Raw genomic sequence first — 27,766 nt, 5'->3', positions numbered from 1 at the left:
TGCCCTCTGCACCCCTGGACGCTGCCCCATGCACCCCTGCATCTGCAGACTCTGCCCCACGCACCCTCGGACCCAGCCCTCTGCACCCCCGGGCCGTGCCCTCTGCACCCCCAGACCCTGCCCCTTTGCAACCAGAAGACAAATAAAAGAATCCACAACATGCACCCATGTATACAGATATATTTAAAGCGATGTGACCATTTTTGGGATTCCTTCAAGGTCTTAAGTTAATGCCAAGATGGTTCTCTGTCACAAGTGTTCCATAGCTTCCCCCCAGCTCTTTCCCCCAACCAGAAAAGGAAAACACAACCCTCCCCCCTGCCCCCCAGGACCAAGCACCCAGGGTGCCTAAGCACCCTGATATATACTGGGTGCGGGAAATGACCTGCAACTTGGGGTAGCACGGCCCAGGACCAGAGGAGAAGGTGAGGCCAGCAAGCTCTTGCTGGCTGCTCCCGGGTCCCTGGCGTAGCCGGGGCTTTGTTTTAGGACTCTCCAACAAGATCCTTGTTTGGGCGAGCAGCCAGGAGGCACAGCCCTACAGGGAACCAGCAAATCCCGCAGCTGGGGAGGATGGGAGTCCTCTGACAGCCACTAATTGCTGCAAATTCAGGAGCTTAGCGTGCCCCCAAAAACGCGCAGAACCCTTTTGTCCCACATACCTTAATCAACGGCCCCAGCAGAGAGGCCCCGTGTCAGCCAGGGCAGGGCTTCGGTACACAGCAAGGGGCTGAGGACACAGCCCCGCCGCTCCCGCCGGCATCCCCCACGCAGCTACCCGGCTCCAGCCAAGGGCCCGGCCGAAGCCAGCCGGGTGATCCGTCACGTATACTAACCACGGTTGGCTTTGTGCACGGCAATTTATTTGATTTTCTTAACTCTCATTCCACTGCGTCTCAAAAAAGTTTCAGTGTAAGCTAAAATTAGCTGCGAACTGTGAAAGAGAGACCTTTAACCAAGTAGAGAGGCGGATGAAGGAAAGACGCCACAGTCCATATAAATAAATGTCATCTTTATTTAACCAAATATAATTTATCAGTTAAGTTGACATCTGTCAATTCAGTTATAGGAACTATAAATAATTAAGACAGTCTTTTTCCTTTAATAAAAAGAGTAAACCAGTATTTTTCATTTGCAGTCAGCTGTATAGTAGGCATGCGTTTGAGTGCAACTGGTGGGAAAAGTTTTTGACCATCAACATTCTTGAATTTTAAATCAGATTCTTCCCTGACCTATTCCCCGCACACACCTTAGACCTCAGATAAACGCACGGACACCACCGTCCCAGCAGCGTGACAGCTCTCCATCACCTCTGGGTCTCTTCATTTTACAGGAGACCACGAATGGGAGATTCTTCCTCTGGGGAATCTTTTCTGGGGGAACTAAATAGTGATGTGACACCTAAAAGACCAGGAAAGTTTCTCATATATATATATATATATATATATATAAAAGCTTAAGTGTTAATGGAAGGAAGTCTCATATCTATTCCTCAGCATTAGCCAGAGAAATCAGGTGAGCAGCAGAGAATACTCCAGAAGTCCCCAAGGCTGAGACTTCAGTACAGCAGGCTGTGAGGGTTGGTTTGTTGGGGTTTTTTTGGGTTTTTTTTGGTTTTTTTTTTTTTTGAACAGAGCTTTGCCCAAAGGAGATGTGTGAGAAGTCACGTCACTAGGGTGGAGAGCGCGAGGTTCACAGCTACCGCCACAAAGGACATGTTGCAAAGACGGGGAAGGGAAAGGGAAAGCAAGCCTGACGTTACATTAGCAAGGTAGAAAGGGGAAAGCCGTCTCAAAAATCTATCACCTGCTCTTCTGAGGGTCTGAGAGGGCGAGGATCCCACCTCTGCCTCCCGAACGTTACGAAGGGCTTGGGCAGTAGGAGGAGAACTCGGTATATGCCCACCGAGCAGGAAAGGATTCCGCTACAATGGCAGAGAGGTCCTGAGCAGGCAAGAGCCTGACTGCCGTTTGGTTTGGATACATCTGCTCCTGTGGCTTTCCAGAACTGGTTTCCCACTCACTAATCCTGACCTTCCTTTCCAACACGCTCACCTCTAGAGTAAGGACCAGCTCTGCAACCAGATCTCTGGGCTGGGACAATGCCCGATCCCAGACTAACTCTGGTCTTGACTTGGACCATAATGGGTGCATTCAGCTCTTTTCCGGGGGTAGGCAGGAACTGTTCCTAACAAATTGCTCCTCACCTAAAAAGCAGAACTGTCTACACTTAGGCAGGGCTTCATAGAGCTCAGTTAGTCCTGGCATTGTCCAGAGTAACAAGCAGACCTTCCAACCTGGCCTTATTTCAGATGAAGATCAGCATCCCCAGCACCACATCGCACCATTTTCCAGCTGAGCAGAGATGCCCAGCCTTGCTGGGACAAAAGGAGAAGACAAGCATTGGCTTGTATGAGAAATACGGAAGTTAACCTAAAGGAGGAAATTAGGCCAATCAAGGATGGTCGCGTTCTGCTGTGAGGAACACAAAGCAAGAGGAAAAGCAGACAACCACAAATCCAGCAGCTTTCAGGTTACGTTCTGGAGCTGCAAATCAGTAGGACAGGCAGGGTCCAGACCAGGGGCTGAACTGCAGCACTCCGGGCCTGCACAGCTAACTGAAAGGAGAGCTTTGCCGTCATCTCAGGATCAGGATGCGAGGTGCCGCTACGCTGAATACTGTAGGCATTCCCCCAGCGTTCGGGAAGATACTGGCAGCTCCCCAAGCTTTGGGCCATGCAGCACTGGAATTAAGCTCCATGGGATATACTGTATTTTCCCCATCCTTGACAGATGTTAAGAGTTTTCCCCCATGCACACTTATGCATTCGATTTACATTCATGCATTAGAGCCTGTTTAATAGTGCTGTCAGCTTGAGCACATCATTTGAACCTGGTGTAACTGGGTAACTGCACTTAGTTTACTGAATTGATTTATCTCCAAATGGGAAAACTAAAAAGCATTTGAGTGTCGACAGCGTTCAGGAAGATCATTTACAAACGCCTTCGTCACACAGCCAGAACAGGTTTTCTCTCATTACGCCGCTGCAGACTGCATGAGTCCTTCCAACACGCGCTGGCAGCGGAAGAGAAGGCATCTCGGCCATCGCCGAGCTGAACAGTACAAAAAGCAGAGGGGAAAGAAACAGAGCAGGGCTGTAACCCTGATGCCAGATTTTACATCCTGCTCAAGGGCAAGCGCGTTCCTTTGCTACGGTCCTGTACAGAGAGCTGCACTGAGAACCAGGGCTTCGGAAATCTGACTGCATCTGCTGAGCTGTTTTCCAGCTGGCGCCTACACAGAGAAATGCAGCGGCTGAACGGGGATGTCCTTTTCTGACAGACACTGAGAGCCTAACGCTCCCAAGTTTGAAATGCCTCAGGCTCAACTGGGAGAGGTATTGGGTGGCTTCTTCCCAGCTGCAACGGGCCCGTCAGCAGCACTCAGCAACGGAGAGAAAATCTTAACGCACCAAACAGGATCTATTTTTCCATCCACCCCTCCAGAAAAGAAAAGTCAACTGAACCGAGCAGGCTGCCGTGAAAACAGCGCTGTGCCCATACCGGCACGAAGGAGAGGCTCGCGCACGGCATCCACAATGGCTCCAGCGGATCCTCCGGCAGAGCACTGGCAGGCGGAAGGGCAGAAGGACAGACGGGCAGAGCTCACGGCCTCTTCAGGCAAAGCGTGGAGCGTATCCCTTCGCATGCGGCAGTAGCTGAACTCAGTTCACGATGAGAGGCAGAACAAGGAGCCTGCAACTTGAGGTGCTGCCGGATGGTCGGCGAAAGGGAGCCTAAATCTGTCAGCAGAGACCAGCCTGCTCACAGCCAGATTTCAGGGCTCTGCAGTCCTCAAACCCAAGGTCACTCACTTTCCTTGTGGGCACGCAGGATCGGGTGTTTCGGCACAGAGAACCCTTCCTCGCCATCTTCGCTAGTCCCTCTACCAGAGACTCGCGTGCTTTGGATGCTGGGCACAGGAGGGGGATTCAGAGAGCGAACACAAGGGAGGAGGGCAACAAGGCAGAGAAGACGGGAGATACCCCATGCCCTCAGCCATGAGGTTGTACTTTGCTAGAAGGTGCCTGTTCAGTAAAATAAATCTGAACCTCACCTCCAGTATTTAAAACGCTTATGAAGCGAAAAAAGCAGCCCTTCACCTCTAGTGACTGGGGCAGGGTGGGCTCCCTGCGTGATCTGACTGATCAGTGTCTTCACTGTAACCTTGGTTCAGACATAACTACTATGAAATTGCACTTGGTGATTGTCTCATTACACTTTTTTTGTCCTTCCTAAAACTAGATTTATTTTCTGTACAAACTTGGCTTGAAATATAAACCACATAAAATTCCCATTGAAAATAATGAGAATCCAGTATCAAAGATGAAGTCTCAAGAGAGACGGGGCGGGAGGGGGGGGGGGGAGCAAAGGAGAGCAAGGGTGGAGGAAAAGAAACGACGACGACATGAAAGGAGGAGGAGAGCTGTGAGAAGGGGGAGCAGCAGGGAGAGCTAGTCTCCCACATCGGAGTCCCGGTCACCGATGAGCCAGAGGATGTGAAAGCTGAGAGCGAGGAGACCTGTTCCAATCAGGTCCCCCAGCGCTGTCAAGTATGGGATGGAGAAGTTGTCAGGATCGAGGTCCCTGCCCCACATCCAGTGCACCATCCAGTCAGCAATGTACAGAAGAATGAGAACCTGGGAAGCAGGAAGAAAAGAGCCACATCAGCCGCAAATCCTGACCTCTGCCATCCCAGCCTCCACGGAGCATCAGCTGGGGCAACTCCGGCTGGACAGGCCAGGCTCAGAGACGCGCAACCTCAACCCAAGGAACAGAGCTGGTGGCAGGTCAGAACCACCTTGCTGAGCACTGCAGTCCTGGCATTTAATGCAGGCTGCACCCCCAAAGCAACAGGTACAGCACAAAGAGGAACCTGGCGAGTTCCAGTGGGCCTCTGGGCATCCAAGTCTCCTGCGTCCTTAACAGCTTCCGCCCTATCCTTCTCTAGCTTCACATGTCACCATCAAATTTAGGCTCAGAAGGGAGAACACTGGCACCCAGACACCAAAAAGTCTAAATTTTGCATCTCAGTTTTCAGATCTAACCAGAACAAGCTTGAAGAGATACGGGGCAAAGAGGGGACTCAGAAGCACACAGGATGCTCGGGAAGGGACAGCAACATCTGGCTTCCAGAAATAAAAGAGCAACTGCCCAGCAGCTGAAACTGCCAGAGTGGGATGTTCTCTCCCATCTGCTTCAATGCAGCGAGAGGCTCGTATCAATATCTAAAGACAGAAGAAATTTGCGTTGGATCCTCTCAAGCCTTAGGTCTGGGACCAGGATCTGAAGTGGCCACAGGCCTGTTGCTAATGCCTCTGGTGCCTCCGGGGCTGGGAGGGTCTCGCTCGGGACACAGCGGAGCTCAGGACCGCAGCACTCGGCACGCGGCCGTCCCTCTGCTGCCAGCTCCCGCTCCGGTGCTCCCAAGCCTGCAGGCTGCTCGCAGCAGTGGCTCTGCAGAGCGGCTGCGAGCGGAAGCCCCCTCCAAATGCCCAAGCACCCAGCAGGAGTTCACAACCTAAATTTAGCCTCCTGGATGACAGCACTCTGCTCCTGCCTCTGATGGATGCTCTGACTCATTTCCTCACGCTGGCCTCGGTTGTTGATTTTAGGGGACACTGAAACTAGGCACGGCGTCCACAAGCCCAGGGGGTGAGCAGGGGGAAGCGTATAGCTGGGCTTAGTAGGAAACTCCCTAACCGGAGCGTCTCTCCCTGCTCCCCTGCGCAGGCAGCCAGACTCCTGCAAGCGGCCGCTGGATTTCTGCGGCATGAATACCCCGGTCTGCGTGCGTCCCTCAGAACAGCCATCGTTATGGGCTCACACAGCTCCTGCGAGGAGACGGGGAGCCCCGCGCCGCAGGGCTGGCAGGTCTCTACCCTGCAGGGGAGACAGGGAAAGGGCAGGACAAGCAACACAAGGCATGGGGTCCCTGCAAATTCCGCATCCTGTTTTCTTCACCAGCAGTTTTAAAATTGTTAAAGCACCTTCTAAGACAGATTAACACACAAGAGGTAAAGACTTCTGCTATCAGAAGGACTTAAAAGAGACAAAAGACAGATTCAACATTTTCCAAGAATGGCAGGAAGGAAAAATTGTGTGTACAGGTATCAACAAAGAAGGATTTACTCAGTTTGATACCGGCTCATTTGACAAATACAATCTCCTTGGCATACCTCTCCCCAGCACATAAATCTTACCTAGGGATAGGGTATATCGCAGTGCTTTTAGCAGCGTATCTACGACTTAACTGGCTGAACAGGTCCCCACTGCAGATGACGTGCCAGCGTCCCCTTATTCCAGCCGGAGGGGTTACAGCCCCCGGAAGGGCTCCAGCTTACCTGGAGAAGCGCAGCTGTCATGTAGAAGACTATGAAAATCAGGGTGAGCGTAGTGTGTCCACCTTGCATGGAGCTGATGGTGTAAAGGAAAACCAAGTGTCCAGGCACCACCAGAAGAAAGAGCACACGAGCAGAGCGAGAATTCACATCTGCAAGGAAACAAAGATGGAGTTCAGGCTTAAGATAGGCTTGAACACACAGCAACTCTGCAGCCTGCCTGGGCTCCAGGGGACAAGGCAGCACAACTATGGTCAAACTGGAAGCAGGGACCAGCACACTGGACCCTCATCCCCATGCTGCAGATTTCGGCTGGAAGGCAGCGCCCTGAATGATGACCCAGCTGTCAGGATGCCCAAGGACTCTTTGCACCAAGCTCGGTAGGAGAGCTTAATTCTGTCCCCAGAGCAAAAGCTGTTCTCAGACCTCAGCTGCCAAAAGGACTCACGTCCCATCTCTGACCGTGCTCAGTACAGAGCTGTCAAGAATTTACCGCCAACGTTGAATTTCCTTGGAGCTCTGCCTGCACCTTGTCTGGTGATCAGTCTCCCAACAGACAACCACCACATTGGGGACCTCTCGCACCGCCTTGCTCCTCAGCGCTTGGCCCAGGAGGCCAGGACCCAGGCTGCAGGCTATCAAGCCTCTCTAGGAAGTTTGGAGAGTAATAACCTCTGCCCGCACTCTGTGCTGGAATGCAAGTTTGGGCTGTGCCCTGCCACACAACTGCCACAAATAACAGAGCTGTTAGGAAGCCTTTGTAAGTGAGCAGCTTTCTGTAACTGCAGCTCTATAAGCCCAGCAGAGCTGCAACACTCGAGCAGCCTCAAGGCAGGTTTCAGTATCCTGGACACATCTGGAAAAGATTTAGAGGGTGGAGGATTTACAGTATTAGACAGTCAGGGCACGGGACTTCTGCACCATGTTTTCCTCATCCAGCAGGGCTATGTCCTCTCGCACAGCGGCTTTGCTAAAGGTCTGACTGTCTCTAGAGGGCAGGCCAGGCCAGAAGACCAGCCACATCCGTGAGCTGAGCGCTGCCTCTGAGCAGACTTCAGCCACCATTTCCTGCGACAGTGCTCCAGCGACTGTCACAGACAAGTTTAGCCAGCCAAGTGCAGCAACTGCTGCTGGCAGAAGTCAATATGTTTCAACACCCGACTTGGATACCTGAGCTGAAGAAAGTGCTGCAGGGGCTGGGGCACTTGCGAGGGGCTGTTTCGGAGCTCTCTCCAGGCATCCCACTCATGTGCAGGTAAGTGGAGATGCGACTAGCCTGCACTGCCACCAGGTTGCCACCCACACCTGCAGATAAGGAGAGAGCAGCAAGACAATGCCTCAAACACTTTAAAGAGAAAGAGCTATATTCAACAGCCAGCAGATCTGGAATTGCCAGGTGCTGGAATGATGTAGGACAGTCTATTTTTGACGCGAATTCCACTTTCACAGGATGTAAAGAGCTGAGACAAAGCACACTGTTCCACAGTTTCCCCTTAGGCCCCTTAATAAAACAGATGCAATTCTATTACTGCAGCTTTGATTGGAAGAAATATGCGAAACAAAAAAATGACAACTCAGCCACCAAAACAGACACAGAAAGTTTAAAACTATTATTTTTTGCATGAGGCATAATGAAATGGTGGAACCCACGAGCACAAGATGCACTGGCTCAGAATTAACTCCGTTTATTGCAAAAAGTAAGAAAAAAAGGAATTTCCCTGGTTCATTAGGCAGAAAGGAGGTCAAAGCTTTATACCAGAAGCAGTTAGATTTCCTCATTCTGAGTTGCAAATCCAAAGCTTTATGTCACCAGGTGCCACAAGGCACATATCTTGGAAGATGGGGGTCTTCCACCAGCCAGGAGGAATCAGAAAATGAAGACAGTTTTTGTTGGGCCCCTGGAAAACGTGTCATTTAGGCAATAGCCTCCCAGGTCAGTCACCCTCTGGGCAAAGGCTGGCACCAGGGGGAGCCACGCTGCTGCGAAGCTTGGGTCTAACCACCACGTCAAAGAGAATTAAGTCTCCTTAATCTGCCCGAAATAATGCACACGGGACAACTCTGCTGTCTGCCAAGAGTCTCCAAGAGCTGCAATTCCAGAGTGGAAGGGAACTCACCATTAATAACCGGTGTGAAGACAGCCATCCCAGCAAAGTTTGGATCCGAGACCGTTCTGTCCAAAATTAAACCCCCAACGCTGCAGAGGGAAGATTGAAGAGGTCCGTGCTGAAAGCTCATTAGGAAATACACAAAGCACTGAGGGTTCTGTCTGCTGCAGCGTGTGCACCCAAGGGTGGTACACACACCTATTAACGTGCACCTATGGTGGTGGTTGTTGCACACGATTTTAAGCCTCAATATTTGATAACCAGAAGGCAGTTTTAGCAGGATCTTTTCTCATTGCTGCCAAAAACCATCAAAGACTAAATCCCCTAATGTACAGTTCACTGCAACACAATAATGGAAAGCAATCCTGCCCTTCAGAGGGCAGAGAGGGCTCCTGGGCAGAGGACTGCTAAATGGGATCTGTGTGTACTCCGCGGCCATGCCAGAGTCTCCCTGTGCAGCAGCTGGGACATTGCTAAGACCCTGGATTCCAGCAGTCAGGTGCTTAATCACTCCTGTGCCTCAGGACCTAGAACCCCATGTCTTTGTCTAGGAAACACAAAATAACCTCCAGTTTCCTGGCAGTCTGGACCGTGGAAGCAGAAAAGTTTTGGTTCCCTCTTGTTCCAGAGCCTACCGAGGGCTAAGAGGTTGAAAGGGCTGCGGGAAAGGGCACGTTGTCCGTCTGCGTTTGGGGGAGAGGAACTCTTCCATGCCTTCCTACCTGCTAATAGCCATTGCGATAATGACCGGCTCCCAGCCAGAGTACAGCACCTCCCGAGTTGCTGCATTCTTCTTGGCAATGATGATCCAGATGGGCAGCAGAGCTATGAAGAAGGCGCATACCAAAGGATTCACGTAGGCTTTGCTCTCTGAGGGGGAAATAAGCGGAGGCAACAGATCAAGGACACATCCCGCTGCAGTGAGGCGGGGTGCTACTTCAGCCGAGCTCATCAAGCCTGCCTACAGCCTGCTGTCACCCCTGGAGTCAGAAACTCCAGTAAGGGCAGGCAAACTAGACCAGACCGGCCTCAGCTCTGCAGGACACGGCATTTCCTTCTCCTGGTGTACTCACAGGGGCTTTATCAACAGATCCGAGTGAGATCTCTTCAATTTCTAACTGCTCATTCCCACTTCCCACTCCCGGGCAAGACCTCCCAGTGTTGCTTCACCTTTGGCTGAACCTGGCTGAGTCACATCCCCTGCATCCCAGCCGCCAGGGAAGGAAGGTGGAGGGGAAGGAGGAGGAAGTCTAGAGTCTACAGCTGCAGCTCCGCACTGAGGATCCCCAGCTGGTGCTGACAGTACAAAAGACGAAATCCAAAGCTGCCTTTTCCCACTGCTTTAGCCACAGTCAAGCCCCTGGCACTCGGAAGGAGACAACCTCTCCCTTACCACTTTACCTGGTGAGAAGGAAGTATGCAGATCACTGCCAAGACTGTCTGCAGCTACAAAGCAGTAAGAAGGTCCATTTCCTCCCCTTATCAGTTCTGACTAGGTCTCACTAACTGAGGTAGCTTCCAGGCCAGGCATCCTATATACCCCGAGAACAGGAAGGGTAAAGGAAGAGGGTGAATTGCGAGGGAGATGCAACAGCACGTGGAAGGACCAGGGAGAGACAAAGGCCTTTTCTTGCTCCTCACCCAGCTCTTTGTACAAGCCCCAGCTGATTCCTGAAAGCAGAGCCAGGGTGATGAGATCCCCCAGGCTGGCAGCAATTGGTGTGGCAACGTTATCAGGATTGATCCCCATCTTCCTGGATCCAATGATGACCCCAATCATAATCATGCCTACAGCCAAAAAGAGGAAGAAAACAGGATGAGGCCAAGGAGAGCCCATCATTTTAGAAGAGGTGCATGGAGGGTGTGTAGGGTCTGTCTCTCACCCAGAACAAGGGAAGCAATGAAAGCAGTAGCCACACTGCTGGCACAAAGCAGGACAGCATGGTCAATGCTGAAGTGCCCATCCGGGATCCATCCGAATATCACTGCTGCGATCGAGGCCAGGAAGCCAACCACAGTAGCCTGAACCTGAAAATAAAAACTAGACAGTAACCAAAAGGACTAGAGAGCAAAACGGTCCCGGGGTGAGGGAACAGGAAAACACCACTCAGGGTACCATCATTTCAGGTGGATTAGCATCTAGCAGGGAAACACCAGGTCTCACCTACAGAGCAAACCGTTACGGTAAGATGACTGTGGGACAAGAGGCTGCCAATACCAAAACCCAGGCGTTTAAACCTGACATTTGTCACAGCTGGCTTACACCAACTACCAATATTCCCACTTTCTCGTCCTTTCACATTTCCTTACCTGTATCAGAGCCATGTTCCCTGTTATCATCCTCCAGAGCTCTTTTGGTGTATCCATTTGGCCAATATTAGCCTGCAAGAGGACATCACAACATCGTTAAAGACAGACAGCATTTCGCATTTGCTAACAGTCAAATTCCTGCCTTCCAGCTATGCAAGTCTGTGCCAGGAGCAGGAGAGAATAACCACCTCAAATCCTCAGCTCTTCCAGGAGAGCGATTCAGTAGAAAAGGTGTGCGTGTCCATGCGTGCACATACGTGTGTACAGCTGGGGCATAGCTCCGCAGTGACATCCCAGTCTGTGACGTGCAGTTCTGTGAAAGTCACTTGGGCTTTACACCCCGGGTAACTACAGTGTCTCTTCCAACAGTTACTCTGGTTTTGTACTCCAGAACACCAAAGCTGTTCCCAATTTCAGCTTCGGCACCTTCTCCTTCCCAGCTGCAGGAATGGGCTGACACCCTCCTACGCGGCAGGAGTGGAGCCAGACCGGCTACAGAGGGGGTTTTGAAGGGAGTGTAAAGGGGAATCGACGTCAATAGAACGTCTGATGAAAATCTTGCAAAAGCAACAAGATATACTTTGTCCCCGTGCAGAGTCACGCACTGCTGCTTATTTACTCATTGAATTCACTCCACTGGTGATGAAGCCAAGCCTGGCTCAGGCCCAGTTGGGTCGTGCTGCCCCTCAGGTCAGGCAGCCAGGAGGGAAATAGGGGTGCACGGACTCTCAGGTCAGCTATCTGTGTGCCCCAGCTCCGGTACGGACCAAGGCCAGAGTAGCATCACGTGGGCAGAGGAAGCTGGCAGTAAGAACTACTGTTTCAGTTAAAAGCTGAGTAAACAAGGCTAATGCCACGTGGAGACCTACTGAGTAGCGGGAAGCAGCCATGGCACACGGGTCATCTGGCACTGCTACAACCGCAGGAGATGCTAATCAGACTAACCAGAAGAGACGGAAAGTTGCTTTAATTCCCCGGCGTACGATCCAAAATAATCCAGCAGAATCACTGCAGGTTGCTGGTTACTGCAGAGCGTAAGGGTTCTGCTCTTCCCTAGCACCTTCTAGGTCTTTATGGGAAGTTGGAAGAATAGATAAGCAGAGGGTATAAGCTTATATCCGATTTTGTATTATTAGAAGCTGATGAACATGAAGAGGAAACGAGGGAGAGGCTCAAACAATCTGAAGGGGTAAATGCATGTTGGAGTTACTGCCCGACAGTGTCAAACTCAAACTTCTGCACAACGATACAGCAGCAATTTCTTCCTCTCAGGTTTCCTTGCTGGTCTCCGCAAAAAAACCTGAGAAGTCAGTGATCAACTAATCCTTCTGCTCTCCTTGCTGCATGTGCTTGAGAGAACTGCCAGCTCTTTTCAACCAGCACTGAGATGTGCCCATCTCTGGAGTGAATTATTCTGGTCAGTTTAGTGGAGCAGAGGAAGGAATGGGGGAAAACCAACAAAAAGTTGACTGGAGTAGCACTGAGCACATCCAGCACAGGAATTTGAGCTTCATATGAAGCCTGACCTTAAAATTCCAGCCACATGGCAATTATGTTGGGATTAACATAACCTAGCTGTAGTCACTGGCAACAGGATTTTAATCCTTTAACTAATGGGAGAGTTTTGCTTCTTAGTTGTGAAAGGAATTTCTGAGGTGCCTTAAAATGCAGCACTAATTAGAAACCCACAGTCTGAGAAACCAGTCCAGGCTGCTTTCCTGCGGAGAGAGCACGAGACCCACACCGTGAAGCCCGAGCCAGAGGGGAGCTCCCTCCACACGCCTGCACGTGGGTCCCCCACGCTGAGGGAAAAACGGCACGGAAAAAAAAGGAAAGCCCAAGCGATCATCCTATCCCACCGTGCACAGATACAAGGAGGTAGAGTGCAAGGCTAGGGGATTCGTGTAGAGGCAGCACAGCCTCCTTTCCTGCCAGGGCAAAGGAAAGCAGAGGACAAAGCCTGGGTCTTGGCCCACGAGGCTAATGCCACGCCACGCCACAGCCATCAGCTCAGGGACGGGAGGAGGCACCAGGAGACCAAGCCGGTGCAAGGGCAGCAGCCGCTCGGCACAGATGGGCCCATGAGCCGGACGAGTGCTCTCTGTGCCAGTTTCCTTGTGACCCTGCTGCAGCCACCAGAGCAGACAGGGAAAAGTTTTGCATTCCTGTGACTTTCTGCACAGTCTCGTTTCTCTGCCAAGCCTGCCCCAATGTTGCTCCGTGCCAGCCCCATAAGGGAAGAGGATGGAGAAAACGGAGGCCGCAGAAGTACTGCCTTTGTCCCAGGAGAGCCAAGCACTCACCCCGATAAGCCCAAAGTGCAAGCTGGCCAAGGCCAAGAGCGAGAACAGCCTGTATCTGGGACAGCAACGATCCTGACATGATCCAAACAATAGAGAGCGAATAAAACAAAGGGATTTGTTTCCCAGAACGAAGGGGCAAACAAAGCTCGGCCTGCGACACAAGCTGCAGTGCTCAGCCCCTGTCCCTGCAAGCCCTGGCACCAGCGCACAGCTGGGCTGGGAGCAGCGTGAAGCCTCCCAGCAGCTTTGTCCTCCCCAGCAGCGCCTGGAGAGAGGAGACCAGCACCGAGGGGAAGCAGCCACAGCCCAGCTTTTGCCAGGTAATGCTGGCATGGCCATCCCCCAGGCAGCTCAGAGCCCTGCTCCTTCAGAGAATGAAGGGCAAGGGCTGAAGCCAAGAAGGAGGTGATCCCCGCAGTCGGCAGGAATCGGCAGGCAGGGGCTGGGGTGCAGAGGCCAAGCCAAGGGCTAGTCCGGGGAAATGCTGTTTGCCTTCCTGCTCCCCAGGGACTTCAGGGACCAGCCCAGACTCTTCAGAATATGATGCCCACGTGCCACTGGTTCAGTGGATGAGAGCAGCATCCCTTAGGGTACCTACAGGGAGCTACTGCATGAGGGACAAGAGGGGCTGCAGGTGACAAAGGCTAGATGAGCAGCTCAAAACGTTGGCTCTGCTGCCTTCCAGGAATGCACCAGAAACCTTGGGCCTCAGAGGCCAACAAGAAGCTGCTGAAGAGCAGAGTCACAGCTGGCATCACCTCATTGCTCAGGATGGAAGAACAAGAGAGGACCCAGGAGAGCAGATAGAAAGAGATCTTTTCAGCACTCTCCTGTGCTTTCTCCTGCAGCACCCAGCAAGAGGAAGGCTGAGAGGAAGGGAGCGTGCTAAGAAGCAGCTCTCTGCTAGCCATGCTTGCTGCTACCACCCAGGCAGACTGTTCTCCATCCCTACATCTCAGCGAGCACTGCCCGAGCAGTTCTCTCGGGCCAAAGCGCATCAGCTCCTCTGCACTGGCAAGGCCAAGACCAGGCTGCTTGCTGCAAAGGCTCTCCCGTCCAGCAATTCACAGCACAGAGCCAGCAGAGTTAAAAGCTTGGCAGCAGGCAGCTAACACCTTGCAGATGTAAGTCAAAGCTATCCGTACTCCCATAATGGGAAACACAGAAAGATCAGGCAGTCACTTGCTGTCATGCTCAAGCAGAAGATACTTTGCAGAAGGAAGGAGTATTATTGTCCCCATTAGGAGAGGATGTCAGTCTCTCTCCAGCGCCGCTCAGCTACAGAGCCAGACTGCTGTGTTATAGAAACATTTAAACACAAAGCAATTCATTTACAGCTGGACTAACACAGTATTCTGAGGAGCTAACAGAGCCTGCCCCCATCTCTTACAGGGAGCTCACTGTTTCACAGGAATCAGACTGAATTCTAGCAAGAGAAATGCCCAGCCATGCCTCTCCATCAACTTCAAGAGGCTGTCAAATCCACCTGCTAGCTCTCACTGCGAGGTCCCCTCCGTTTTAGCCTTTGCTGTACAATTCTCTCCAGGCTCTCTCATCTCCGAGCCCTCCTGAACCTGGCTTGTTTTAGCCTGCTTTGATGACACGCCGGCACCCAGCTTCCTCGTGAAGAAAACTGGATCCAAGCACTCCAGACATTAAACTGCCAAAGCCAGCTCACACACCGTGCCTCCAGGCCCACGAGCAGCCATGACAAAGACGTGAACTGTCAGCAAAGCTTAAGGACTATTAAGCCTTCAAATCTCATCAGTCCGGTGGGATGAAGACACCTTCCCAGCACGCTAAACTCCAGGCTCTGGTTTCAGCGGTCACTGACTTCACAGGCTGATGCACAGAGAGGTTTTCGTCTGCCCAGCCACTACACATGCCTATGCCTTCCCTCCCCTTCCCAAACCAGGTATCCTGCTCCCTCCCTCAACCCCCTGGATACTCACAGCTGTCGACAGGCGAGACGCCAGAGTCATCTCTAGGTTCCCTTTCAGGCCCAGTAATGCAGGTACTAAGATAAATACCTCAGTCACGTATTTGAAGACGTCCCAGTGCTGCAAGATTAAAACAAAAAAGGACCATTAAAAAATAATCATGGCTGTTAGAAACCTTTGCTTTGGACAGAATGTCACTCACTCATCCACGTTTGCAACCTGGCACTGCCCACGTGTGGCCCTGAGCAGACAACCCAGTTCCCCTTCTGGTGCTACGCTTTGAATTTTGCAGCAATTTTACTGTTTTTGACATTCGTGTAGTAGTGACCACATGTTCCTGCTGAGCTTAAAAACCGGATCTCAGCCTGCAACCTTCAGTTAAAAATCCCCCAAAGATTAACCACTGACAAAATGTTTACGCATACAGAGGCCAAAATAGGGAAAGATGAAGAGGCTTTGCCCAATACTTGCAGTTTTTGGCAGAACTGAGTACTGAAGTTCGGTCAGTCTCAGCTGAGAGCCATTCCCTACATGTGTGTCTTACAAATACACGTTGGAGCAAGGCATTGCTGCTCCCTGATCCTGCCAGCTCCAAAAAGCAACCCACCATGGTCTCTATTCCCCCCCACCCCACCGAGGAGATGCGTGCCCTTGCCCAGCACCTACATTACTCGGGTATTTACTAACTACTCCAGCTCTACAGTCAAGTCAGCTCCCTTGGGCACAAGGCAGAATAGGCAGCCATGGTTATTTAGGCAAAAATGAAGAGTAATTGCAGGGTAAGCAGTCTTAAAGTAGAGCAGCTGGCTTCCATGAAAACACAAAACCACCCCCAAAAAACCCCCTCATAACCACATTTAAAAAACCCCTGCAAGCTACACAAACCTCACTGCCCGATTCTTTTTCATGAATGTTTTGCAAGAAGGCCCTGTGTCCAAAATAACTCCCACTTCCCACATTGCCTGACTGCCATACTCCTTAAAGGACACCGAGCACAGCTGGAATCGCACTCTCAACAGCTGGCTGCTGCGCTGAACATCTTCACAGCCTCGGCTCTCGCAGCTTTCTTCCTGCAAACGTTACCTGCAACGGGCTCCATCCCTCGCAGCGCTCTCCTTGGCAGTGCCAGACGGTCAGGCTAACTAGCCAACAGGGCACGTATTTCTTTCTAGGACAAGGAACACTATCGGCCAACACCTTACAGCAAATACAAGTCACTCTACCTGCATGACTAACACCTTCCTGTGGGGAAGGACTTCAGTTATTTTTGTTTATTTTTCCATCCTTTGTGCTGCTTGCTTTCACCGCTGCGCCAACAAATTCCAGTTTCCTGCGAGGTCCTTTGCAACGCCACATTCAAGCTGCACTCACTTGAAAAACCATTTGAGAGAAAACTGTGATCGCAGGAGGCAGGTAAGTGCTTGAGATGGATGAACTGGGACCATTTTTCCTCAAAGGGAAAAACCGTTTTCCAGTCAATAAAAATCCCCTTAACGTTTCTGACAGCTTGGTCAGACAAGCTAACCACGCTCTCCAGCTCCCAGGCGCACGGATGAAAGCTGCTCAGCTATTTCAGGTTCTCTGCTTGAGGACAAGGCTCCTGAGGATACCCCGGCTCTAGACTCTCATGCAATGAGCAGTCCTCTCCCAGCCGCTGTCATGGGCAGCACCTAAGGAAACCACCACGGTCCCTGCTCCAACCACCCCGCACCCAGCTAACCCGAGCTCCTGACTCGGGAGACCTCGCCACCGCAGCCAGAGGCACTCTGAAAGGGTACGGCTCTGCACAACTCTCCGAGCAGGGGGACATTTGAGTTCAGGGCTCAATGCTGAGCAGGGCAGGAGGGAGAATCAGCCTGAAATACTTCATCCGACACAGTGGCACATCGGGCTGTGCTTCCTTTAAGGTCACATCTAGGAACGGGCGAGCTCGGCTCTCCTCAGTCTATTTTTAGGCAGGCATTATGATTATTTTGCTGCTTGTTGTACCAGTGAATCCTTTGCTACGGCTTCCCTTAGCAGTATCTAGAATTCACTCAGCAAGCAACACGCTCCCACTTCCCAGCAGGACGAGCTGGGTGTCACCAGAATCACTTAATGAAAGGAACATCGTCATTACTCAGACCGCAGGCTGGAAGCGCTGTGCAAAAGTTTCCTGGCTCTTTTTGCCTCCAGAGATCATAGAGGCAGAATCAGGCAATAGCTACCACAAGTTCACAGCCCTCCCTCACCTTGCCCCAACCCTGGCTTTGTAAATTAACCTTTAAAGGAGGCTGCACCGCAAGCTGGTGCCAGAAGCTGCTGTAGCTGGAGTCTACTAAAGCAGCTCCCTGAGCAAGACAGGGGTGTTCCTGGAGAAAGGAATAAAAGCCATCTTCGGGGAAGGAAAACAAGGAGATTTCTGCAGACATCAGCAGCTTGCTCACTGCAAAGTGCAGGACCCATGGGCTCCTGCCAACTTTCTTAATATAAGATGTTATACAACACTGGTCTACGGGCATTTAGTATGTCTCGAAGGCCTCCCTGGCTCCTGCAGAGAACAAAGCTCCCTGCAGAGACGTGTGCCCACGATGTGGTTCCAAGGGGAGAACCAGAGCCAGATTGTTTGGGGAACACAAAAAAGGGAAACAGAAGAGGAAATATGAATTTAAGTTCAGGGCATCGAGCTGTTAAAATCCCTTTCCCACCTCTAACAGCCCCTCCAAGAAGCACAAAAATAAACTGTTTTCAGGGGCGAGAAGGGAGGCTAACACAGCACACGAGATTCTCCAAGATCATCCAGTTTGCTCCATGCAAAGGCGAACACACCGCACTGGGGAGCACGGGGGGTCCCGGCTGGCTTTCAGCAGAGCTGTGCAAGAGAATTACAGGGAGAGGCACTTCATCTCCAGCACCTCCTCCCTGCCCTCTAGGGAGGGGGAGCATAGAGACTATAAGCAATCTAGGTTTAACTTATTTCAGCTTCATCTTCTGCTGAGCCTGCAGTCCCTCTGAACACAAATCTACCCAGATACGAGAGCCACCAGACCTCGGTCTCTCCCGTGCAGCACCGGAGGGGCGAGATCGGACCCCGGCCTGCCAGAGGTTCTGGAAGAAACATCACACCTCAGGTGCTGTTTTGCAGTTTCCTGCAGGCTCCCTGCCTTTCAGCTTTGCACCTGCAGACAACAGATATTTCCAGGGTAACAGCTGCTTCTCAGCCTCTGTCATTTTTAGTAACCGCGTGCAAAGTTAAGGCTTACAAGAGTCATGAGTAACAGCGTGGTTTCGCTCGGATTATAGCAGGATGGTGATTCATGACAGCTCAGAGGGGAGGGACGTGCTGCAGGTTGGAGCTATGACTGCCTCAGTGCAGCTGCTTCGTATAGCGTGCTTCTCCCAACCCTCTCCCTCCAAAATGCCAAGGAACAAGCGGCCTTAGCAGGAGAGCTACAGCTCCAGGGCTGGCTCTCCCCGCTGGCCCCGGCTAAGACCCACCCCAGAGGGATGCTAACACCAGAGGTGGTCAAGCAGGGGAAACGGGCAGACTCCCTCCTCTGTACGAAACACTGTCCATCCCATCCAAAGAATCTCCAAGGAACAGACAAGTCTGGAAAACAACACCTGTGGCTCTGCTGGGAGAGGGGACTGTGCCAATAGTCCTCTATGGTACACAAAAAAGCAGCTGGTATGCTCACACGTCACCTGGCCCAAAGGTCTCTCCAATCCCAAAGGGAGCAGAGGCAAATTCTCCTCCTGAGAGGCAAATTCATAGGGACCCATTAATGGGACAGCATGGCCAAAGGCCAGGGCTGCTTGTTTTCACAGTGGGGAGACCAATTACAGCTGGCTGATTAGTCCGTTTATCCAAAACAGAGGAAATTGAGCGTATGGAGCCCTCCATCCATCACAAACCATGGCTGCATCCAAAGCAACGGGACTCCAGTCCGCCCCAGGGCACCAGCGACCCACTCCGCATGCTTCCCTCCTTTCATCCAAGGCTTTGAGTCTCTGGGAAGCCAGTTATCAAGATCAGCTCCCCAGACTCCGCAGGCAAGGAAACCGAGACCACACGCTTCCCATCTCCCTTTTCCACCCTACAGCATTTAGGTACCTCATTTAATCCTGAGGCTGAAGGGAGTTAGAGGAGTTGGCAGGACAAGCTGTATAGCCACACGCTGAGCTGCTGGTGGGATAGAGGAATTATGAAGCTTTATTTCTAATGGCCATAAAAAAAAAAAAAGGGCAGAACACAGCAGTATACCACAGTATCCCACCCCTGCCCTGCTCCTCCCTGGCCAGAAGGGCTGTTCCTTCTCCAGGAAAGGCTTTAGCTTGGGTTCAAATCACTGGCTCTGGGAAATTGCCAGAAGAGCCACGCATGAGTTTACAGGGACCTTGCAAAGGGAAACATGCTTGAAATGTCTTTCTTTTTAAGAAAATTATTCTGGTAAATCTCTCCCGGACTAATTTACTGCAGCCAGCCTTTCCTGTTTTGAGTCACTTCACAGCTCTCTCAACATGTTGTATCAAGAGAAACTGTAAGGATGACCAGCATGCAAAGGCTTGCAGGGAAATATCCATTAGGGGCAAGAAAGCAAAAGAAGTGTCTGCTTGACCACCCACAACTATAAAAAAAACCTTGACTTACCCTACTGGCACACAGCTTGGGTGGAGATGATCGTAACTGCCAGCAATACAGACAAGTGAGTGACGTTCAAGTCTTTCTACGCCAACACTGCGAGGGTTTGTTTACCCCACTTAAGCAAACAGCAGAGCATTTTTGGTTGACCACAGTTCCAAGATGGCTGCCTCCTCCATCCAAATAGTTTCATAAACCTACACTGCATGGATGATCGAGTTTTGTGCCTTACTGTTTTGGGCTGGGCATCAAGACACCTCTGCACAGCCTGTCTTTCAGAGCAAAGGAGAAGAGGTTAAGCAGCTGATCTGCTGCCAGACACACACGCTTGGAAAACTTGTGCTAGAGAGACCGGTGCAGGAGCCACGGTCCATGAAGTCACATTTGCCACGTAAAACCTAAGCAAGCGGCACAGCTGTCGGGTTCCCACAGCGTCACCTGTCACGAGACACCTAACGAGAGATCATGTCTGGTGACACACCAGTTTTCATCCAGAGGTAGCAGCCAGCTGTCTGCCCAGCCTTTCCTAAGCATCGCCTCCACACACCTCTCAGGAGGAACCACCCTGTTAGCCCAGTTGACCCTGGCCGCTTCAAGAGTGCGAGAAGGCAGCGTAAGGGCCACTCAGCCAGCCTTCGACCTTCGGAGCGAGCCACCGTGCACGTGTCCCGCACGCACTGCGACAGGAGAATCATTAAGCTGGCTGGCACGAGCCTGCCGCGCTGCAACAGCGCAGCAAACATCAAAGATGGAAAAGGGACACAGGACCTGTGGAACTAGCGACTGGAGCTGGGATGTCTACAGCCACCATCAGGAAAGCGCTTTATTTCAAGCCGTAATGCACAGAGTGGTCTCAGTTCCCAGGCGTGTGCCAGCTGCAACCTCCTCCTCTGAGCCGGAGCAGGGCAGCTGCAGCGCAGGGGTGCCCGCAGCCTCTCCTCCCCTCGCTCCAGACATCGCCGAGGTCTCCCCCTGCCTCCCCCTACCCCAACCGGCATGCAAGGTAACAGGTCTCCTCCCCTCACAGTTGCTATCTGCTGAACGAGCCTTGGCATTCGAGTCCCTCCTGGCCTGGGATCAAGCCATGGTCTACAGAGACAGGATTCAGAGCCCAGTGCCATGCCAGGCAAGTATCAGTCCTACCTGCACAATGTCCAGCACCATTCCAGCAGCAACCGTCCCAAAGCCTGCCAGGAGGAACGGAAAGAGGACTTGCAGCCCGATGGAAAAAGAGGTCTCCTTGAGGGGCGAGGCTGGCTCAGGTCCTCGGTCTGTGCTGGTGTCATCACTTTCATTGCTCTGGCTCCCGTTTTCCAGCAGGGCATCTTCTTCTCGCACCCCTTTAGCATTGGCACGGGACTCCAACACCACCACTTCTACCCCGTCACCGTCGGGTCCCAGGAAATCTGAGGGCTCCACCAGCTGCCCCCGGTCCGGACTGGTGAGACAGTCCACGGGCACAATGGGCAGCACAGCCCCATTGGCCTGGTGGGTCTCCTTCTGCTCTGACTTGGAAGACATGCTGCAGAGAGGCTATCCTGACCTTCAGCTTGGTGGGCCTACAGCCAGCAGCTGTTCCAGAAGAGATCTTCTGCCAGGAGCTTATACAAATAGCCCTTCCGGCATCTAGAGGCAACCTCTCCTATCCTTGCTCGCCTGCCTTGGGGTGCAGAGACTGCTCCTGCAGCAGAGATCCCCATCAAGCAAAGTCCAGGAATGGAGGACACCAACCACTGAGCGAGCAGAGAACACCGCAGGAACTGGGAACTACAGCAAATTCACTCTAGTTCTCCTCCTCTCCAGCACTGTGCAGTACAGCAGCCACCAAGACAGGATCCAAGCTTTTCTTCTTTGATGTATGACACTTTAGTGCATCTTTCTCCAGGTCTTCTTCCAGCAGCACGGCTGCTGTGATGGGGCACAGAAAGCAGAGAGAAAAACAGATGAAGTAAAGACCACTGAATGACACAGAAGCTTAAAGGGCTGAGGAAGCAGAGAGCAGGTATGAGAGGGACTGGCTTTTAGAGATGATACAATCCAGAAAAGCTCTTCCTACTACCAGGGCTTTGTTACTTTCTCCAGTGGCACTGTCCCTCTGCAGAACTGGAGTCTGAAGGCTCCTGTGGGCTTTTGCTCTGCTTCAGTCTGTTTTGTGCTCCCTGCCAAAATGGCCAGCAATACCAGCAAGCTCTAAGTGTCACTGTCGTCCTCCTCTTCCAGAAGAATTTCTCACCTTACAGCACGAAGCAACGAGAGTTCTTATTTAAAGTAACAGCAAGTTCCCGGTAAAGGTTACTTGCTGAGCTGAGCAGGCTGTAGGGTGGGAGCTGGCATTTGGACAGCCTTAGATTTAACGTCACTCTCCAAGAACTCGTCTTTCACCTGGAATATAGGGGAGGAAAACGGATATTCTATTGGGTCTCGTGGCAGTCTGCATAACGGCTCATTCATTCAAGAACACTTTCCTCCAACGCACGCAGAAGGCTGTACTATCCCCTCCACTCTTTTAAGCCTTCTTTCACAACCCTTCGCAGGCTTCAGGGGGGCTGTGTCAGGGGACGCGGGGGCAAGAGCAGCTCTCTGCTCCCCGCACCCCAGAAGCCAGCACCCAGGAGGGACCCCCAAGCCGCAGGACAGGGGCACCCTGCCCGGAGACCAAAGCCCCGCACGGAGCCACCGGGCACAACGGCAGCAGCCGGCGCTGCCTCCCGTGAGCCCAGTGCTTCCCCGGGGCCGGCCTGCGGACGAAGCGCGGCGGCGGGCACGGCACGGCGCGGCCCGGGGCTCTCCCCGCTCCCCGACTGCCGCAGCCCCGGAGGTGCCGCAGCGCCCGCAGAGCCCCGCAGCCCCGTGCGCGGCGGAAGCGCCGCCGAGCGAGCGCAGGGGGAGCGGGCGGCCCGCGCGCTCCCGTAGCCCCGCAGGCCACCACCTCTAGAGCGGACCCGGCCGAGGCCCGGCCCCGCCGGCGGGGACAGCGGCCCCGGGGAAGCGTTGCCCGGAGCGGAGCAGAGCGGAGCTTCCCCGGCCGCCAGACCGACCGGCCGGCCGGCCGCCTCCCCGCGGCACGCGGCTGCCGCAGCCCCCCGCTGACTCTGCTGCGGCCCCAGACCCCCACGGTGCCGCCGCGGCCACCGCCCGCCCGGTGCGCCGGGCACCTCACCGCTGCCCGCCACGCTCCGCTCCGCTCCGCTCTGCCCCGCCGCGCTGCGCCGGACCCGCTGCGGGCTGCCCCGCACCGCCCTGACATCACCGCCCGCCAATAGTGGCCCTGCCCAGCGCGCCGCGCGGCGCCCCCATTGGCTGGGAGCTCGTGGCGTCACGCCTGGCCCCACCCCCCCCCCGGCGAGCAACTCACTGCCCACGCAGCCGTGGGTGAGCCGGAAGGCCCCGCCCCTTCGCGGCGCGGAGGCGTGGCCCGGGGGTCACGTGCCACCGAGCCCACATGGAGCCGCGGCGCGGCCGCCATCTCTCTCGCCGTCCCTCCCGCCGCCGAGCTCGGGGCGCTCCCGGGGCTTTGCGTGCTCCCGCAGCGCTCCTGACTCTCCCCTGGGGCGTGGAAGGAAAGGCTCCTCCTCCCCTCTCCCCGTCCGCTCTCGCTCTGCCGAGGAAGGTGGGGTGCGGCGGCGCCCGAGGTGCGCTCCCGGCAGGTCCCGTTCTCCCCACCTGGAGAACGGACAGGTTGCGCAGGTCCCAGGGCCCTCCCCGTCCCCGCCGGCGTGGCCGGGCTGGGCAGCGGGGCTGCCGGCCCACCCACAGAGGTGTTCGATATCCCCCCCCCCCAGCACCGATGCTCGGCACCTCCGCGGGGGAGGCTACGCCCAGCCCTACCTCCGAGGTGGGGCAGCTGAAAACGACCGTGGAACAGCAACCCCGGGACATTTTGTCATTTTAACTCTATAACTTATTAATTAAGCACAGTGTTGGCACGTTCTCTATCATTTTGGGACCGAGGCCCAGGAGCACCGAGACGGTATGAGCGGTACCCGCCGGCTTTCAGGCCCCGGTGCCAGACTCGAGGGCGTCTCTGCTGTACTTCAGCAAAGAAAACCGGGAATATTGTCACGTCCTCACTTGGCATCGGTTTACGCCAAACTGTCCCACAACAAACACGTACATAAAAAGCAGTAACTCCTACTACAGAGGTCAGTGCCTCACTGCTCTGTAGAATTCTATATTCCTGAATGAAACCAGCTCTTCTGATTCATGTTTTCCTTTTATTTCCCCCCTTTTTTTTTTTTAATTTTTACTTTTTTGCACGAGTGGAACTTTTGACCAGTTTTTGTTTTTCCTTCCTGCCTTTCCTTTCCTCCCAGGAAACAGTCAACAGCAAGTTATTACCCAGAGTGATTACGTGATCCCCAGCTCCATGCCTTGGCGAGAGGTCTCGAGCCAGTAACGGTCACTGTGGCACAAGCATGCGTGCGAGGGGAAGAGGGAGGGTGGCACCGGAACTGCATTCCCCCCCAGATACACTGAGTCAAGCGTGACCAGGCCTGATGACTTCATTTCTGAAAATAAGGAAACGAAGGGAGTCGTGGTCAACGGCAGCAAGGGAGCGGCTGTGATCGAGACCCCTCTAAAGATGTGGGCTGTGCTACTGCATTTCTTTCTGCTGATATTAAAAATTGAGCACGGGGAGCTTCCTTTCCTGAAATACATGTTGCTTTGGAAGAAAAGAGTGACTGGCACACGTGAAGCACAGCAGGATATATAATTGTATAAAGCAGATAGCTTTATAAAGAAGATAGCTCAGATAAACCCACTTAGGTCTTCTAACTTTCTCAGGCCCAAAAACCTTTGTAAATGTGTCTCTTCTAAGAAAGCTGAATTTCTGGAGCAGATGCCCAGAGTGCCGCTTCACTGTGAGAAAGTAACTGGCAAAGCGTGCTGGGTTTAGTACCTGTCTGCTGCTACACAGTCCACCTATCTACTTGAACCCCGTATTTCAAGGGGTGACGAGCATTTACAGTCATTTAACTAATTGTCAGGACCTCCTGCTGTGACGCTGGCAAAGAGACATCAAAGAAAACTTGAGACATAGAGAGACGATGTCTTAACTAAAGCCGCAGCACCGTTCCACACTCAAGCTGGGAGTGGAGTTCCAAATCCTGTCTCCAACCCTACCCTCCGTTTTCCTTTGTCCAAATAAACCTGGGCTGTAAGGCTCTCTTTCCGCCTTCATCTTTCCTTCCTGACTTGGAAAATCTGTATCTCCCCCAGAGCAACCATTCTTCCCCCACCTCCCTAAAAACAACGCGCACCAAAATGTGACCTTGTTGATTAATAGTCGGGCCAGCTGCACGCTCAGGAAGTGGAAGCGTGGAGACAAAAGCCGCCTGAGACAAGAAAACAGAAATAGATAAAATCCCCACCAGCCACGTTGACGCGCAGAGATCAGAAAGGCAGAGGATGAAAGGGCAGGAAATGGGTTTCCAATTGCAGGGTAGCAGGTACCAAAGGCAACAAAACACTTGGAAAGGAAAGAGTTTACCATTGAGCTACACTGGATCATGGAATGGCGTGCCCATGTGTTTTACAGCAGCCACGTGACTTTAGCACTACCAGGCTGTCCAGCTCTGGGCAAGCACTCAGTAACGGCCTAGGAGGCCACCATGGGCACAGGATGATTTTTCCCTTTCCACAGAAGAAACCAGCAAAATAAAGTGGTTCGGCCAAAGTCACACACACAAAAAAAATCCATCTAACATAGAATTTGCCAGTGTCCTGTCAAAGCCTTTGCTCTCTGTTCTAGCTCCACTGCTGTCTGTCTCATCTAAATGCTGATCTGAATGAGTCACAGCTGCCTTTGACCAAGGATTCTGAGGGAACCTAGTTCTTAATTTCTTGTAACCAGGAATCTCAACAGGCAAACTCAAAGACCGAATAGGTTATGGATGATGGCTTATCCCTACAGTCCAGAGCAAAAGCAGCTCATGAGGGCAGGGAACAGCGTCAGCAGCTGACCCTAATCTCATCCTGATCTGGGAGAAGAAATGCAGACCATGGAAATTCTTGTGTTTTACCAGCCTGGAAGCAAACAAAACCATCACCATCCTTTTTCCGAAAGTCCAAATGACTACCGCTCCCAACTGTGTTCATGTGTCACCCACGTGCTGTGTCTCCTGCGACAAACACGGGTCACCCTCAGCCAGGTACATCCCTAGGGCTTTTTGCCACGTGAGAGCATCTGGCAGAGGGGAGCTGAAAGGTCCTCGCTTCCTGCGTTCCACAAGGCCAGCGGTTCCTGTGTCAGCAGCTGCTGACCCAGCACGGACACCTGTCAGGGAGGGACTGAGGACACGCCTCGCATTTCTGCTTTGTTCCAGATAGAAGCTGCGAATTCATTTATATTCAGAAATTAGGCTGAAGAAAGGACTAACACCACCAGCCTGCTGGACTGATCAGTGTCTGCTCTGATATTAAAAAAAAAAAAGTGTAAATGAAAATAATTTCTTAACTCCCCTGTTTCCTACTCCACAAAGATCCTCCACTTCCCAAAATCCCAAAGAGGACATCGGATTAACCTTTTCTGGTGTCTATATACAGCTAGGCAGTACTGTAATAATAACATTTAAAAATCCAAGTGGATTTGGAAGGATAAAAGTGCTCCAGGGCAAATAATAATTATTCTTCTTGAGTACTTATACAGCTTGTCAAGTAGGCTGAACTCAGACCTCTGCTGAAGCTAGACTAAGATCAGTAGGTGAGCTAGTAAGTTTAAAGGTAGTTTAGACAAGCACATGTCAGATGTAGTGGGTGCAGTACAGCCAAAATAGTTAGAATCTGGAAAAAAACATTCAGGTTTTCTCGTATGGGCTTTCTGGAGGAGTTCATGCCCCTTACTCTGGCCACTGCATCAATCTGTGATGGTAATCCACTGCTGCCTTTCTCTAATCATCTTCACCATACAGAAAACATGAAAATAACCTGTTGTAGCTGTGGGAACTGGACAGAGAGCATGTAGAGAGTGTCAGCACTGACAGACAGTCAGCACAGTCACTGAGCAGAGGATTACTGCCATGCACTAGAAGGAGCTTTTTTGGTTACTGGGTTAAGTAACTGAACTGCAGCCAGGCCCCTCCATGTGGTTGCCGCCTTTCTAGTGCAAGATCAGGCACAGTGTTCAAGTGATCCGAGTATTTACAGGGCTACAATAAACCATACAATTGTGTTGAATTAAAAATATAAATTCCAAGATGTGTGAAAAGCCCCCTGGGATATGCTACATGACTTGCATGTTGCTTCTCATACCCTGCTGCCCAGGCCTTGACCAACTCATAGGTAAATCCATCAGTGACAAAGAACATTTACCCTTTGTCCCCTACCCCCTGCATTAACCACCCTTCCATGTGGTCATTTTCCTTCCTGCTGAGAACTGACTGCAGCTTCCTCTGGGGCCCACCATCACAGCTCTTAAATCAGCCAGAGTGATCTCTACTGAGTGAAGCAGGTCACTCCCTTCCCCACCATGCTGAGCTCTTTATCTCTGCCGCCCCTGCTACCCTGGGAAGCTGTGGAACCGGAAAGTGGAGCCAAGCCCCCTGCACGGCAACTCGGAGGACACGCAGCCTTCCCTGTGTTGTTCAGTTAAGGAAAAGAATTCCCTGGGCAGCACTTCTGCACGCCTCTAGGCCTTGCTATGGGCACTGAGAGATGCTGGCATGCAACTACCAATGCTGTACTAGACACCTCACAGGTCACGGCAGCACAGTTTCTTTAAACGGTTATTGCGAGAGCCTGAATTTGGGGACTGAAGTGACAAACATGTCTGTAAAAGTTTCAGCTTGCTGGCAAGCTCTGCATAGGAGCTGCGGATGAGGACTGCATACATTGGCAAGAATTCATGCAGGGTTCAACCTGGCAGCAGTAAGCAGTACTGAAGACCACTGAAGGTCAGGATTAAGGGTCACAGGCTGAGCTATGGGCGAGGACTACTTCCCTATCTATAGTGGCGGAAGATACTGCAGGCTATGACTGAGCAGCCTCCAAATTCCTCAGTGGATGTCTTGCTCTATGGCACTGATAAGACTAGAGCTCAGTGGCATGCGCTGAGCTGAGTGGGGAAGCTTTCACAGCACCTGCTC

General features: G+C 52.5%; 1 protein-coding gene across 1 annotated transcript; it reads right to left on the bottom strand.

Annotated features, from left to right (window-relative positions):
- Window positions 1–997: 997 nt before the first annotated feature.
- On the bottom strand, window positions 998–22,982 carry SLC41A1 (solute carrier family 41 member 1). The gene is made up of 11 exons (XM_075521496.1): window positions 22,843–22,982; window positions 20,826–22,064; window positions 15,074–15,181; window positions 10,819–10,890; window positions 10,392–10,536; window positions 10,150–10,296; window positions 9,231–9,378; window positions 8,518–8,597; window positions 7,571–7,705; window positions 6,404–6,552; window positions 998–4,699 (listed from the first exon to the last, which is right to left on the bottom strand). The coding sequence occupies exons 2-11, from the start codon at window positions 21,201–21,203 to the stop codon at window positions 4,514–4,516; spliced, it is 1,548 nt and encodes a 515-aa protein (XP_075377611.1). The 5' UTR covers window positions 21,204–22,064; window positions 22,843–22,982; the 3' UTR covers window positions 998–4,513.
- Between the last annotated feature and the right edge of the window lie 4,784 nt (window positions 22,983–27,766).

Source organism: Mycteria americana, chromosome 20 (genome assembly GCF_035582795.1).
Source record: "Mycteria americana isolate JAX WOST 10 ecotype Jacksonville Zoo and Gardens chromosome 20, USCA_MyAme_1.0, whole genome shotgun sequence".
NCBI classification, from domain to species: domain Eukaryota; kingdom Metazoa; phylum Chordata; class Aves; order Ciconiiformes; family Ciconiidae; genus Mycteria; species Mycteria americana.
Note: the sequence above shows the minus strand (reverse complement) of the source record. Positions and strands in the feature narration are given on the sequence as shown.